The 13,268-nt window shown below is 38.5% G+C and overlaps 1 protein-coding gene across 1 annotated transcript in view; it reads right to left on the reverse strand.

Moving 5' to 3' along the window:
- CP (ceruloplasmin) overlaps positions 1-13,268 on the reverse strand; it is a 53,751-nt gene that overhangs the window by 13,525 nt on the left and 26,958 nt on the right. Inside the window, exons 10-16 of the mRNA XM_036896358.2 lie at positions 10,360-10,510; positions 8,504-8,716; positions 7,180-7,387; positions 5,681-5,820; positions 4,408-4,536; positions 1,882-1,988; positions 237-453 (exon numbers count right to left, since the gene is read on the reverse strand). Coding sequence (XP_036752253.2) covers positions 237-453; positions 1,882-1,988; positions 4,408-4,536; positions 5,681-5,820; positions 7,180-7,387; positions 8,504-8,716; positions 10,360-10,510 — 1,165 coding nt within the window. The remainder of the gene's footprint in view (positions 1-236; positions 454-1,881; positions 1,989-4,407; positions 4,537-5,680; positions 5,821-7,179; positions 7,388-8,503; positions 8,717-10,359; positions 10,511-13,268) is intronic.

Consider the following 13,268-nt stretch of genomic DNA (forward strand, 5'->3'; position numbering starts at 1 on the left):
CACTATAGCTGGGGAAAATGGGTACTCTTAAGATGAATAATGTCACTGATTTCTAGTCACTTAGCACCAAAATCTTTAATCCTAATTGTGAATTTATTTAAAAGGGAACAAGACTTTGGAATCAGGAAAGAAGTGAACCAAGTGAGGCAGAAGTGGTATATTATAAAATGAAATGAATACAAAGTACTTGTATTTAGAAAGAAGAAAAGGGAAAAAGAGGTTTTAGAATAACATACCATGCATTTTATTGCTTTCTATGAATTCATCATTGTCTTTGTTTACTTTCTCAGGGTGTTCAGAGTATGTTTTGATGTTGTCATCTAAGTACCAAGATTCATTCTCATCAAAAACGAGGAACAGAAGGGAAAATTCCAGTTTCTTTATGGGATTGAATGTTTTTATGTAAGATCTCCGACAGACAATCAGTGGGCCAATTAATCCACTGTAGAGATCCTAAAAACAAGCAAAAATGTCAGTTGTCCCTGTAACATAAGTCAGGATTTCAGAGAACTAGGACCTTACCCCCATGACCTCAGGCATTTCAGAGGGACTGATTAGATAGTAGACTGAGCAGTGTGGTACTGTCAAGCCAGTAACTTTCCACTTAAAGTAGTTAATTGCAACAATGTCATGTGGGTGATGCAGAAGTAACATAAATGTGTTCAGAGGCCAAGTATTACTCAGCTAATGAGCAGCAGTTTAAAAGAACCCCAAACAAACCGTGTTGGCTTGCCTATTGCATAAGCCAAGCACTATGCCAGTCTTTAAAAATCCAGAAGTGAATTAAAGCTCCTGCCCCCCAGGAACTCAGTCTAGTAGAAAAAAGGTTACCAGAATTGAACTACTTTGTGATGGAGGTATATAAAGCACTAATAAACACAAAAGGAAGACCACAATTGACAAATATGAGATGTTTGGTTTGGCTGGGCATCAGTAATGGCAGATTAGGTCTTGAGGGGCCTTGTGCTATATTGTGTTCAGGAATTTTAGATTTTATTTTGTGGGTCATAGGTGGCCATTGACAAATTGAACACAAAATGGCAGCATGTTTGCATTTTAGACCAATCACCCTGGTGATGGAGTGCAGGAAGTCTTGGAGGGGGAAGAGATGAGACTGGGAGGCCGGCAGTAGATGGAGCAAATTACAAGGACCTGTATGTGGAGATGAAGAGAAGGAATGGACTGAGCTGTACTATGAAGGTGGGTGATCTGAATGTGTGAGCTGGGGGAAGAGTCATGGTCCTTCATACCTAGGGTTCTAGCTTGAAGAAATTGAGTAGATTTGGTACTGGTGGAGCTGTTTATTACAGCAGTAAATACAGGAAGAGGTGGAGGAAGATACCAGTTTCCATTTTAGACCTGCTGAGCAGGTGGAGATGAGCAGAAGGCAGGTATAAAGACAGGTCTGGACTCAGGAGAGATTTGGACTAGAGATTTAACTCTACAAGGGGATCTTGGCACAAGTTCTGATTTGTAGTTGCTGAATGTTCTGTTGGTTTTGAAATATTTACACAAACAGCAGCTTTAGTTGTGTTGTGATTGCTAAGATCAGCGTTTTTGTTATATTAATAATAGAGCTCTGAAATCATATACCTCAGTTCTTTGAGTTTAACGTAGTTTCATGTCAAAAGGGAAATAAAACACTATACTGATTAACGTTTAATTCTGTTACCCATAATCAGCAGTCATAGAGTTCATATAGTTATAATTAACATCCTTAAAAATAAACCAAAAAAACAAGATCAAAGTGAACTACAGAGCAGCTTACTTTCCTGGGATTTTAATGGAGAATTGGACCACAGGAAATCTGTAACCTTATCTTCCTCCAATTGTGTGTCTATTTGGGGAATTTTTACAAAACACAAATGATTTATAGTTTACCTTAACTTGATCCACAGTTGAATAGTAAACCCATGGAATACAAGCAGAATCCTCTATTCCGGCTCCAGATCTTTCTGGGATTTTCCATATGTAAGTACGAGTTTCACCTAAATTAATCAAGTGTTAATGTATCTGGCTATATCTGCTATATATTTGATTTGATATATGTACTAATTCTTGATGAACAGTTACCCAGAAACTGGAAATGTCAAGATAACTAGTTTTAAAGAATAGTGGTACTCAGAATTGTTTTCAGCAATTAAGTTTTAAGGCAAACTGTAAGAAGTACTTTTATATCTTCTTTGTCAGTTATGAAATAACTAGCCATGGCTTACACACAGTGCCACCAAGCCAATAGCAATGCCAATATCACAGTTGGAAGAAACTGTGCCAGAACTTTTCTTCACTTGATGTTTCTTTAATACACATTTTTCTTTTCATCTGTCAAGCGATCTTCCCCCGTCCTGGCCCCTACTCCACACTCCTCTCTGTGTATCCGGACCATCCTGTGGAATTCCCTTGACCTTACCATGGCCTTCCTTTGCTCCTTTCTCACCATTATCCTCAGGGATTTCACAGTTCCTGGGGAGGAGCCATTAGACCTCTTGAAGTCATGTGTCACTGACCTGTCACAATGACCTCCTCTCTAGTCTGGCCCATTCTGTTGTACCATACACTATTCTGTCACAACTCTGTCACATACAGGACACAACCACACCCCAGGCCTTGACACTCTGAAGATGGTCGGTTGTTCCAGCTTCCTATCTTGCCCTTTTGATTTGTTCTCAGCTCTTATCCAGCCTGACCTCCTCTTCCAGGCACCTCAGGGTTTCCTGTTTGGCTGTTCACAGCACCTTGACTTTCAGCCACGGCCACTCACTGTCCGCTGCATTTGCATAGACCTCACCGCTACATATTCATGCTGTCAGACTTTAATTACCTGGAGCCTAACAAACCTTTGTTAGGGGATCAAACAGGACATGAGGAGTGGTCTCAGGGGATGTGGTAAACTTTCTCCTTTGTCCTCAGGCCCTCCATCTTACCTGCCATATGTCCTCACCCTTTTTCTAAGAACATTTCACTGAGAATATAAAATGTGGATTCTCTGCCTGGACATACTGTCTCTTCATCTATACTCTTATTAGCATGAGCTGAAAAATAACACTTCCTTCTGTTCTCCATTCCCCACCCCAGTCTCTCTGCCACCAGTGGTCTATGCTGAACACCTTGGAGCTGTCCTTGCCTGACGTTCCCTGATGCCCCCTCTCTCAGGAGGTCCTTTTAGCATTACCTTTAAAACAGAACCAGAATATGGCAACTCACCACTTCAGCTCTTCCACCCTGGTTCAAGTCTCACTTTTTTTTTTTTTTTTTACCAAGATTGCTATGATAGTCCCTTAACTAATCATTGATTCTGCCCCTGTCCCCTGTATAGTCACTTGTTCACACATCAGCCAGAACAGTTCTTTAAAAAGTGTGCATCGGATTATCACTCTCACATGGGTTTTTAGAATAAAATCTAAGGTTCTAACATGGCCTTTGTAGCCCCCTGCCTCTCACTGCCTCCGCCCTGGATCTCATCTCAGGCTGTGACTGTTCTGCCCTGGCCTCTGGCCTCATTGCTGTTCCTCAGACACACCAACCCTGCTCCCACCTCGGGACCTGGAATGCTCTTCCCCGCAGCTCCCTGTGGCTCATTAATTCTTACCATTTATGTGTCTTCACCAGAGGCATCTCCTCCGAGAAGCGCTCCTAGCCATTCTACCTAAAATAGCATCCTTGTTACTTACTCTCCCTCATCCACCTTTGTCTTTTTCATAGCACTTTTACAATGTAATGCTGTATATGTATTTGTTTATTGTTTATTTCTCTTGGAAGAATGTGTGGGTCACAAGCACAGGGCCTATTATTCTATCCCCTAAATTGACAAGGGCAACTCTATAATTTGTTTTCTTATATGTGATATATTTGAGAACTGCTAAATTACTGAGAAATGGTCCTTTCCTAGAAGCCAACTTTACAATAGAAGAAAAATACAGTTTTTATTAAGGAAAATTCATGTATTTAGTCTATTTCAGCTTTTACTCTGAGCTCCTAGTACTTGACAGATATCGGACTAGATGCAGAGGATTTAAAATTCCAAGTGACAGTCTCTGCTGCTAGGACCCTGTCTTCAAATACAGGCATGGAAACATTCAGCCAAACACAGCACGGTAAATGCTACCTGGGGTCTGTTCTAGCTGAGCATGGAGAGATCATCTCTGCTTATGCAGCTTATGTATTGTAGGTGTCCAGTACCATCGGAGAGTATTTTTAACAGCTCTCCGTTTCTGGGGGGCGCCAGGGAGGAATGTCTGTGTAGACATGCATACGACAGACATACCTCCCTGTGTGTTCTCCTAACCCCTTTCTTCACTTCCTCAAGACACACTCATTTGGAAGAAACATCTCTCTGATAACAGTCATTTGTGGACAGGCTGTAAATTCTATTAAACTGCTCTCTGGTTCCACCCCCACCGTGAGTACCTGGTAAAGTTGGAGTCACTGTAGAACTCTCTGTTTTCACCCCATGGGAATGAATTGAGTAGGACCTTGTGGCCATGTTTTTAAAGATAATGTTAACTTTGTCTCCAACGTCCGCATGAAGTTGTGGACCTGGCAAGAGTGAAAAGGAAGAGTGGTTGATCCACATGTCAGATTGGAAATCCTAATTCAAGTAGTAAAAGCAAAGATCAGGTGACTTTCTTAGTATTAAGGGCAAAGTCTGTTTTTTGTTGTTTTCTGTGGCTTCATGCTGTAGTACTCTTGGATTTATACCTGGTCTCACAGGATTCAGGACAAAAACACTAGTAATACACTGCCTGTACAAATGGAGACGATGGGTGCATCTCTTGACATAGATTCCTAGGGAGGTGTTGGACTGAGAGTCCCCTGCAGGTGAGGGCCCGGCCGTGGTGAGGCAGCTTTCACCTCCCTTGGGCAGGAGTCCTTAGGCAGGACTTGCTCTCCTTTCTCAACATCTGGACTTCCGGGTTTGACAGGGTGAGTGGGGCCAACGCTCCCATTCCTACCCTCCTTCTAGCCAATCTTAGCTTGTATCCTGCCTGGGAGTTGCTGTGACCCAGCAAAAATGCCATTCTTATGGGGGTCTTATTCCAGAGGCTGAGGAGAACCAAGCCCCAGGGAACTGTTTGTGTGAAAACAGTGGGGTGGGGTGGGGTGTCACCTCTACTTGGTGATTTTCTAAAGAATTTCTCAGACCCGTGTCAGTCAAGTTCATAGACATTCCATCTTAGAATGATTCCTAGGAAATTAAAGGCAACTTTTCCCCACCTTGTGTGCAAGAACACTTTTTCCTTTCCTCATTTCCTTATCTTTGTGTACATTTCTTCTTGGAGTCAGTCATTTTTATCTTACCTTTGAAAGTAAATAGTTTCTTTCTATGATTTTTTTTTTGGAGGGGTGGGATAATGGAGAATTTGATAAGAATTTTATTAGAAAGTAATTTTTAGGAATTTCATCCACACTGTAGGCATCAATTTGATAAATACCAAGTATATACAATTTCATTAGTATATGGGATAATACATTGTTTTTCTGACAGAAATAATATTGTATTATGCCATATTTAGCAAATACAGGCTTCTCATATATTTACTGAATAGCCTTTATTTTTTATTTTTATTTGAATAACTTTCATATGTGAACCCATATGAATTAGACCCACAGACATGGACTATGGCTGCAGGTGGCACCATCTCACTGACCCACAGATGATGAACTGGAGCTGTTCGCCTACCTAGAACTCCCAGATGTTCTTCTTCAGCTCTTCTCTCCACTGGGATTCTGAATGAGCTATCGGTGTATTGTCGATATACAACTTTCCTGTACTTGGAGCCTATGTAAAATTCTTCCTTGTCTAAAAATGCATTCGAAACACTGAAAAATCAAACATACAATTAAGGTTAGTATTTGTTTTCATGCAAATGGAAGTTAAATTTTAAATTTCAAATAAAAATATATAAGAAGAAATAGAAAATTAAACATATAAGTGATTATGCTAGTTTTTAGTATCACTCTTCCATTTCATCAGGAAAGAATAAGACCTTAAAAAAAGATAAGTGTGGTAGGAAGCACACTTAGCTAGCAGAGTCCTGGCCCCAACTCTGCCTCTAGCTAAAGTGACCTCCAGCTAGTCATTGCCTGTCAGATTCTCAATTTCTTTACCCCTAAACTGAAATATTAATGAGATCTAAGGTTTCTTTACAGCTTTAAAATTTCATGCATCCAGATTTCACCAATTAAATGCTTTCTGGATACCGCAGTATTTCTGGTCAATAGGAAATGAAATGGCCCTGTTTTTCCTGCCATTTCCTTCACTTAAAGTTTTTGTTTATTACTAATGGCTTCTGTAGCCTTTGACCATTTTGCCCTTATCACTGGAATAACCTTTTACTCCTTGACACAGCCAATCATACACACCATCAGAGTCAAACTAACTGGACAACCTTTGCTTAGCTAAGACCTTATGACAGGTTACCACTCATTTTTCACACCCCAGACCTGAACACATGCCCATCCCAACCTCTCAAATCATATCCAAGGGTTAGTGCATGACTTAAGAGACGATAGAGGGGAAATTGCTGGAAAAAGTATGAAAGGGTTAATTAGAAGTGTGTAGTGATGTGGCTCTAAATGTAATGTTTCTGAAGTTCCTATAACAATCCTTTGCTTCCATTTATTCATACTGAACTTATTTCTTACATTTCCATAATGTACATGTTATTGGTGATTTTGAACCATATTTTCTTGTAAGTTCTTGGAGGACACAGACCATATCTGCTCTACTACCCTGAAGAATTTAAAATATTCTTCCACCCATAATAGTATATAAAGAGCATGCTCTGAACAATTGATTACTGGACTGGACTAATTACAAAATCTTTGGAGGAAAGACAAGCAGCAAACAGTTGAAAGGAAAATGTTATTTTAGCTCTGAAGTTAGGTTTTTTTTTTTTTTTGGCTTAAGTTTGAAAATCAGTGACAAGATGAAGGCACACAAATGTGAGAAGATAGTTCAATAGAAAAGAAAGTAAGTGGAGTGAATCAAATGAAATAAATGGAAAATTTTCTTGGAGAAAATCAAGCAGAAATTTGGAGGGATGTTTCCTAGGAAGCTTTTTGTTTCTATTGGCATTGTTTCATGTTTATGTAATGTTTGCTTTTCTAAAATTTAGCAAAATTCTTATTCTTTGACAGAGAAAACTAAAAAATTAGGAGTGAGAGTCTGGACATTACTTTTGCTCTTGTAAGTGGTGCAGCTCCTTTTCCCATTCCCTGCTTGGGGAGTAATCCCATTCCATCTCCACTGCCGCGATGTAGTAAGTCCTCTCCCCCAGGTAGAGGGTGGGGTCCTCAGACAGCCGACTGCATTGGTTCACCATGTATTTTTGCTTCATGCCACCGGTGTAGTGATCGGTTGTGAGGCACTCAACGTCAAAAGTCCCTGGAATGGTAAATAAGAAAGCATGTCGCTCCTTTGCTCAGCACCTTCTCTGGCTCTCATCTCATTAAGGATCAACACCAAAGTCCTTAACGTGGCCTCAGTTAGATGATGTGACTTTTCACACCTCTGATTACATCACCTACCACATCACTGCTCCAGCCACATAGGCCTCCTTGCTGTCCTTAGAATAAGTCAAGGGTGTGTGTAGCTACCTCAGGGCCGTTGCCTCTACCTGGAACACTTCTCCCCATAATACCTGCATGGCTTGTGTCCTCACTTCATTCAAGCTTCTCCTTAACTGTCACCTCTTCAGAGAGTTTTTACCCACCTTCCCCCACCAGTCACCAACCCCTTTCCATGCCCTATTTTTCTTCATCATACTTACAGCCACTTGATATATATGTGTACATATACTTGCTTGTTATCTGTCTCCCTGCATTAGAATTTTGACTCCACAACAGCAGGCATTTTATCTCTTTTGTTTACTGTTGTATTTCCGTGTGCCTAATGAATACAGGAAGAGGTGACAGTGGACCTTTCTTTTGTTTTAGTGTCACATAATGAACCAAATAAAGCCTGAAGCAAGCTAGCATATTTTCATGTTTTGGTTAAAATTTCCTTCTTCTTTATTTTAGTTTTACTTGTTCAGAGCCAGGCCTGCATGTATCTCTGGATTCGCATGGCTCTAGTTCTAGTACAGGAGATTCAGCTGTAAACAACCAGCAAGCCAACACCACATCTAGGCAGCAGAGAGAGGATAGAAATTTAGGTGCAGAGCCTTTTTGGAAGTCATTCCCCTTCTAGTCTGATTTGCCAGCTATCTTTAAAAGGACCATAACTTAAAGGAGAACATCTTGAGGATCTACTGTCTGGAAATGGGAGAAACCACAGTTCACTCTTCTCTTGTCACTCCTTCCCTCCCCACAACAAACAGGAAGCGGACCTCTCTGGCATATACTTAGCTGACAGTGGCTCAGACTTGCTTTTCCAAGGGAAGGAAGGGCAGTTGAGATGCTTGGGAAATGGGTGAGCTTATCACCCAACAACACAGGACTTTAAACCAAAACCACATGAATTGACCCTAAAGAGACTTGTCTTGACTTTAAAGAAATACACCTGCAGTATCAGGCTGCATGGAGAGTGTAAGACTTGTTTGAGGGAAGAGGTTTGCTGTGTCTCTCCTTTCTCCTCTTGACAGATACGTGTTTCCTGAAAAGTAAATCCCATGTATATCGGCCTCATTTCCAGCACTGAACAAGTACCACACGACTGAATCTCCTTGGCACATATTGAGACCAGGCTGATTTCCGTACATGAATCCATTCATGGCTGTAAAAGTTGGAAAACGGCATTTTGAAAGAGGTTTATCTTATGTCCTCCTATATGACAACCTCCCAGACTTTCCAGAGCCAACTTTATTTTCTAGGAGACCCATTCAAGAGTATCTCTGTAACACCTTGCTGTACCCAGCACTCCAGAGCACTCCCTGGATGGGAGGAACAAAACTGAATGCAGGGTTCTCAAGTTCTGCACCCTGAGAATCTCACTGTTCTTCCCAGCTAGCTACTTCTCACTTCTCCCAAGGGCCTTATTTGTGAGCATCAAAAGGTAGGAATAATAACAGCTTTTCCTGAGCACAGTAGACTGGGAACGTGTTTGCTTTTCTAGATGGAAAATTATCCTGTTTCATCTTCAGTAACAGGGAAAAGTATATGCAGGAAGTTTCCTCTCAGTGCTGTTTCCAATAGATAATATTCTTGACTTCTCCAAAATGCAAAATCAAAAATAATATTTTAAGGATAATGGGTAGTATGACTAGTATCAATCCAACTAAAAAAATACATCAGTTTGTAACACAACTGTGTTTTTTCTTCTAGCTATGATGATTTTCACGTGTCCATTAGGGGTGTGGGCATTTTGAATACTTAGCTCACTGTCTCTAAATTGTAACTGCATTTTAGAATGACACTGGGAGCCACAAAGTAAATATTATGCCAGGTTTCAATTAAATAAAAAATTTTGGAGGTTGTCCTGAGCATTGAAAAACAGTTTTAATCATGTTAAGAAAACTCCCAAGGGATTCTGATGAGCAATCAAGGGTGAGAATAACTGAAGTTCATTGAGAGCAGAGACCATATTATAGTGAATAATAAAATGAGCCTGTCATTATTAAGCCACAATTGAGAGAAGCATTTAATCCAATAGTTCCCAAAGCTCAGCATGTATCAGAACAACCTGGAGGGTAAACACAGATTGTTGGTGCCACCCCTGAACTTTTTGATTCAGTGGGTCGGGGTGGGGGCCCAAGAATTTGCATTTCTAACAAGTCCGTGACTGATGCTGAAGCTGCTGATCTAGGGACCACATTTTAAGAACCATGCATCTAATTGACAAATTTTGTATGTTTTATTGTTCACATTAAATAAGCAATGATGTTATCCTCAGACCACTATTTTTTTTTTTTAAGCAGTCAATTACTTTGGTTGATCTTTTTTTATTTTTTTATTTTTTATTGAAGGGTAGTTGACACAGTATTACATTAGTTTCAGGTGTACAACACAGTGATTCAACATTTATATACATGATAATTCTAGGTACCAGCTATCACCATACCAAGCTGTTACAATATTTTGACTATATTCCTTATGCTATACATTACATCCCGGTTACTTATTTATTTTACAATTGGAAGTGTGTGTATATATATATATATTTTTTGTGTGTGTGTGAGGGCATTTCTCATATTTATTGATCAAATGGTTGTTGACAACAATAAAATTCTCTATAGGGGGGTCAATTCTCTATGCACAATCATTAATCCACCCCAAGCCTAATTTTCGCTCAGACCACTATTCTTAATAATTTATTGAAAATTCTTCAATGGGGAAAGCATTTAGCATTTTGGCTTAATTAAAAACATTACATGTACAGAACTGAAATAACTTGATGTTGGTGGATGATGTGGTACTTACAGTGCATCTTATTCGATTCTTGAAAGTCTGGGTCTTCCTTATCTACCTGGTCAGGTGCAGTTGTAAACATTTTGATATTATCATCCAGGAGTAAGCTCTCATTCTCATCAAACACCGTGGGAAATAAATAGAACTCCTTGTCTACATCTTTCTGTAAATCAAAACAAGAACAAGAGGTGAAGACAATGAGTAAAGCAGAAAAACTTCCACATACACCATACTATATGTGTACAAACATGCTAAAGGAGGGATAAGAACAGAAGTGTCCATTCCTTTTTATAAATGGTGCTCACAAAATACTCCAGTAAACCACCAGAGTTTTCATTAGTATCCATGTAGCAGACTTTTGGTTCAACATGATAATCTAAGCCTTTCTCAGCACCTAAAAGTTCTGACTCTACCTACCTTTCTTGCAGCTCTGCCCATGCCAATGGAGCCCACCTAAAACAATTGTTAAAATAGTGGGGAATATGTGCCAGTGCTAGAAATCAGGGAACGTGTCATCCACATTCATGAAAACTTGAAGAATTCCTATAAGACAGAGCAGGTGGAAGCAGATGGAGGGAGGAATCATCTTAAGTGAAGAAATAGCTTGCCAAGTGAATTGGAACAGGAATTCACACAAACTCTAGCCATCTGGACAAACATTCTCGCTCCCCCTCCCCCATCCTTGGTGAAATATAAAGAAGCAGAAATGTTATCTGGTCTATGAAATGATTGAGCAGTTCAGAAGAAGGCAATCAGTCTAAGGAATCAAAGCATATGAGCCCTAAGAACAAGTTATTCCCTCAAAGAAAACACTTTAGAGATTACTGCAGGTTTTTTCCTGAAATCATGTTTTCAGATGAAAGATATGATTATCGTATTTAAAAGATCCAAATGAAGTAGAGATCTGAAGGTTAGATCTTGCAGAAAACTGAATCAATGATGGTGATGGTTTTAAGAAAGCTCCCATAAGTCAGAAGAAAAGATACAAAGATAAAAAATATACACATAGTAATGATTTTAGAAAGCTATAAAAAGGAGAGACATAATGATATCAGTAGGAATGTTCACCAGCATAAAAAGAAAATACTAGAATATTCAGATTCAAAACTTCACTGGAAACAAGACAAAATTAGTAATAAGACCTATACCTAAAATATATACAAATTTCTGGCAAAATTTTTGAATTCCAGAAATAGACAAATAATCTACAATAATCTAAGTAAAAAGTGTTATCACAAGCATAGGACTTCTCTAGTACAATAAACATTAGAGGAAGATGGAGTAGCACTTATGTTTTTGAGGGAAAATTCTACACAAGGAAAGAAAAACAAAAAGACATTTTCAGATGTGTAAGAATTTCTATAGGGGAGTGCTGTGGTCATTTATATACTGATCTATAGAGAAAACTCCAGTGAAAAGTTTACCCGTCATGTTTTCTAACCATATGTAACAAAACAAAAAATTTGTAATGAAAGGACAAAATATTAGCAAAGTTAAAAAGATCAAATTTGATCCAAAAAACTTACATCAAAGAGGAAACAAAAATGAATTACTGAGTATTTAGTAATATCCATGAGAACACCGCAAGTCATATGGGATAAAACTAAACAAACCAAGAGTCTGAAATGCTCGTTATTTTAAGCAAAAATAAAAATCTGAACATTTTTGAAAAATAAAATGAAAAGAATAAAGACAAAAGCAGAAGTATTTAATGAATTAGAACACAAAATAGCTAAACCTAGAAGTTTATACTTTGAAAAGATCAATGAAATACATCAATATCTGACAGGGCTAATGAAAAATTGAGAGAGAACCCATATATACTGTGTTAGGAATGATGGAGAATGACCACATATATGGGAGAGAAAAAAAATTAACATGATTATGTACAGTAAATGTGATCAGTGACTTAGAAGGAGGCATCTGAATAGCCCAATATCCATGGGTGAAATTAAAATGTGATTAAAACATAGACAACAAAACTACTTCTTTTTAAAAGCCACACCACCAAAATAAATTTACAGACAATTTCTTTCAAACCTCTATAAAGCAAATAATTGCTATCTATTTAAATTTCCAAAGTACTGAAACATGGAAATCTTAGTGAAAATCTGAGATCATGTTTTCAGAAGACATGTTTATCATATTTAAAAGATTCAAATGAAGTAGAGATCTGAAGGTTAGATCTTGCAGAAAACTGAATCAATGATGGTGATGGTTTTAAGAAAGCTCCCGTAAATCAGAAGAAGATACAAAAATAAATACTTTGTGAAGATAGTATAATCATGATATAATACCTGAAAAAGCACACAAAATCTGAATATCACTTATAGCTTCGATGAGAAATTCTAAAGAAAACACAATCAAATTCAACAGAGAAATATATTGAAAAACACCCCACAATGCTCAAGTAATGCTTTTCCTCCAGATGTGCAAGGATGGTTCAACATTAGGAAATCCTTAATGTAGTTGGTCATTCATAGATCAAAGGAGAAAAGATATATAATTATTTCAAGGAAATTTACAAAGAAAATTTTATATTTGGTATTCTGGCACCAGATGTTCCCTCTGTTTTCCCCCAGATCTTCACAAGGCTGCCTCCTTGAAATTTATATCTCACCTCAAATATTATCTCCTTATCTAAACTAGGATTTCTGTTCACTGTCACTACACATGGTGGAATATAAACCCTGTTAGAGCAGACCTGTTTGATTTACCGGTGAATTCTGTGCCCAGCACAGGATGTTTTTTGAGTGGCTCAGTGATGTTAAATAGAAAAACATTCTCAGTAAAATAGAAATAGAATAAAAAAATACTAATAGCCAGTGTCATACTTAGTGGTAAATAATGGAGATTCATATTAAGAGCAGATACTTAAGAAGGCATTATTTAACATTATTCTGATTATTAGATCCAAACTG

Source organism: Manis pentadactyla, chromosome 1, assembly GCF_030020395.1.
Source record: "Manis pentadactyla isolate mManPen7 chromosome 1, mManPen7.hap1, whole genome shotgun sequence".
In the NCBI taxonomy this organism is placed as follows: Eukaryota; Metazoa; Chordata; class Mammalia; order Pholidota; family Manidae; genus Manis; species Manis pentadactyla.